The sequence below is a fragment of the Chelmon rostratus genome, chromosome 13 (assembly GCF_017976325.1).
Source record: "Chelmon rostratus isolate fCheRos1 chromosome 13, fCheRos1.pri, whole genome shotgun sequence".
In the NCBI taxonomy this organism is placed as follows: Eukaryota; Metazoa; Chordata; class Actinopteri; order Chaetodontiformes; family Chaetodontidae; genus Chelmon; species Chelmon rostratus.
Genome location: NC_055670.1, coordinates 22,103,925 through 22,106,960, shown reverse-complemented (window position 1 = coordinate 22,106,960; position 3,036 = coordinate 22,103,925). Strand labels below are relative to the sequence as shown.

The 3,036-nt window shown below is 44.3% G+C and overlaps 1 protein-coding gene across 1 annotated transcript; it reads right to left on the bottom strand.

Moving 5' to 3' along the window:
* Positions 1–1,716: 1,716 nt before the first annotated feature.
* On the bottom strand, positions 1,717–2,517 carry lrrc3 (leucine rich repeat containing 3). The gene has a single exon (XM_041951403.1). The coding sequence runs from the start codon at positions 2,515–2,517 to the stop codon at positions 1,717–1,719; it is 801 nt and encodes a 266-aa protein (XP_041807337.1).
* Positions 2,518–3,036: the final 519 nt, after the last annotated feature.

Below are 3,036 nucleotides of genomic sequence, written 5' to 3'. Positions count from 1 at the left end.
AGTCCTGCAATGGCGAGGGCGGACAGGGGGAGGACATGACACCCGGCTGTCCAACTTGGTGCACAGTGCTATGGTGTAGAAGTCCCCGAGAGTAGGCACTTGGACACAATCAACTCCTGACAGGCAAAGCAACCCACGAGAAATTAGAAAATATATTCAGTTTGTGTCCCAACAGACGGAGTTATACTACAATCAAATCAATAGTTTTAATGCTGATGGCTCGTTAGTTGAGCTATTTGTGGTTTGCTGTTACACGAGGTGTTTCTGAATGTTGACATTCAACATAAGTACATTCACACACACAGGAAATTTGGACCCCAAAGTTTCTGACTTGGAAAATGATCAGTAATCAAAGCTGCATTAATCAGTGCTGTCTCTGTTGAAGTGTTGAACCTTTTTGACCTGCGCTGTAATTGACTCCTCCAGGACGAAATAAAACATTTAGCTGAACTGACTTCTGTATAGTTATGTATCTTTTTGCACGTTTCTCAAAACACCATTAAATTTCCAACAGACTGCAACTGATTTCTAACCCTCGTCCCAGGATGCTGCTACTGTATCAGGTTATCGCGTATTGTTTGGCTTTAATATTGAATCAAAAGACTGTGTAATACAAAAGGGATCACAGAGACTTGTCACTCAACTATGAGCCTTTTAGCCTCTTTTAAGCTCATTGATTTGGATTTTACAGCCCCCACACTGAGGCTGGAATTACGCTTCTCTCTGCCGCATGTAGGCGAACGTGCGCTGGGGATGTTCGGATACGTCGACTCAGCCAAACATATAGCTTGGTGCACAGGTCCATATGAAGGAAAAAAAATGAAATGGCGAATAGTGGACTTACAATCTTCAGGTGGGCACACAACTCCAAGGACATGATCATCTTTCTGCATGCTTGTGGAGCAAATGGTTAATATGTTAACCATGACAAATTTATATGGTGTTAAAATATCCAAAAACTCTTTGAGACCTGCAAAATTAACTGAGTTCATATATTGAGTTATTACAATTAGTAGCTTATCAGAATATAAGAACCCATCAGCTGTTGTCTGACAATGATTTAACAGCTAGTGTTGTGAGCTGCAAGCATGAGGCAAGTTTTCTTTATTTGACTACATTTTGTCTTTAATGTGACACGATGCAGTGGTTGCACAGAGGAACCTCATTTCCGGGGTCAGTAGTAGGTGTAAGGGTTATTGGAGGCAGCGCTGTTCATGTAAACACCTTGCCCTGTTTCATATATTATCCAAAGTCTGGAAAAAAATGCCCTTTACCTTGACAGCGAGACATGAAGAGCATAAATCGGTCAATACAAAGTAACTGGGAGACACAGTCGTCTTCTCTCATTCGTCTCCGTCCAAATTCAATCACGCTGTGGATCGACACCAGAGTGGGAGCATTTATCTCTCCGGTCTAGATCTTTCTGTGAGCTGAATGTGACTTCAGTATTTTGTTTATTTTGTGCTATCGCTGTTGCCCTGTCTGGTTTTACAGCCACATTTACTCATATTCAATGAAATCAAAGTAAATGTGTTGGAATATTACAAAAGATATCATTTGTGAGGCTGAAAAAACTCAAAACGACCTCAAATAATGTGCTCAGAAACACTGGTTATGACGTGTTGCAACTGCTTTTAAGTCATTTTGTACAGAAACACACATTTACTCATGTATTTACAGACACACACGCGCACACACCACGTCCTCTGAGCCCTGCTAAAGAACAGTGCTGATGGTGTCGAAGTCCTTGCTGATCTGAGAGCTGCTGGGCAGTGACTTGAGGTACTCCAGGTGCCTCCTAGCATCCTCCTGATTGTGTCTCACATAGTAGATGACGTACGCAATCACCATGGTGAACCATCCGAACATGGTGACGAACATGGCTACGTCGGTGGTCTTGTGGTGGAAGTTGCAGAAGTTGATCCCTGAGTCCAGCACCTGGATTACCGGTTTGCCTGCATACTCCTCCTGCACCGCCGTGTGGCAGATCACCTCATTCACGGTCTCGGGGTCCAGCCGCAGCTCCCTCAGGACCTCCTGCAGTGTACACTCACAGTGCCACGGGTTGTTTGAGAGGCTGATTTTTGCTCGCAGGCGGGCAAACGCCTCTTTGGGGACACTTTGGATGCGATTATTTGATAGATCCAGGACAAGGAGGCTGTCGGAAACACCTTGAAAAGCTCCGACGTCCACTGTCTCAATGTCATTGTTCGAAAGGTCCAGCTCCTGAAGGTAGTGCAGGTCTTTGAAGGCATGGTTGGGGATGTGGGTGATGTGGTTGGATGCCAAAAGCAGGACCACGGTATCCCGTGGAAGATCTGACGGGATCTTCTCCAAGTTGCGAGACATACATTGGACCACTGTCATGCCACTCTTCTCTATGCAGTGACAACTCGCGGGACAAGCCGTCACTGGTGCATTTGCCACGAATAATCCGAAGAGCAAGCCCCACAAGAGGGCAAAGCCATCAAAGACAGGGGCTTTCCTGGGCATATCAGGCCCTGCTATGTCCTGCATATTCAGCAGCACGAGTCCTGTCAGGTAGAAGCAGTCATAGCTCCACCCGTTTCTTGTCATTAAATTGCGATGACTGCAGTGTCATTAGCTTTCAAAATGCTGAAATTATACCCTTCTTCAAACGAACATGGGGGCTCAGCTTGAGAGAATCCTTTCAAAATTGATTTGATAGAGTTTCATATAATCTTTTGAAATCGATTTCAAAGGGGCTCATCCAAAAACTGAGCTGCTCACTGAGCATATTCCAACAGGGAGGTGTAATCTCAGGTTTATTGTGAGGACGTCGAAAGCTGAGAGTGTTAGGAGGGGGCCAAGCGACGTGTCGTGTTTTACACTGAAAGATACAAAAAAAAAAAAAAAACAACAAAAACAGTGTTATTCTTGAACAGAAAAACATTTTTTATCTAATCAGGAGACGTCATATGTCTGCTGTCAGTGTTCATATGAAGAATCAAACCCATCCACTCACTCTCGCTAAAATAAGTCATTTTCTAAGTGCACAGGCAATTGCCTGCCGAG

Bases quoted from the DNA above. Each gene is read 5' to 3' on its own strand.
- lrrc3 (XM_041951403.1), bottom strand. From the start codon at position 2,517: ATGCAGGACATAGCAGGGCCTGATATGCCCAGGAAAGCCCCTGTCTTT.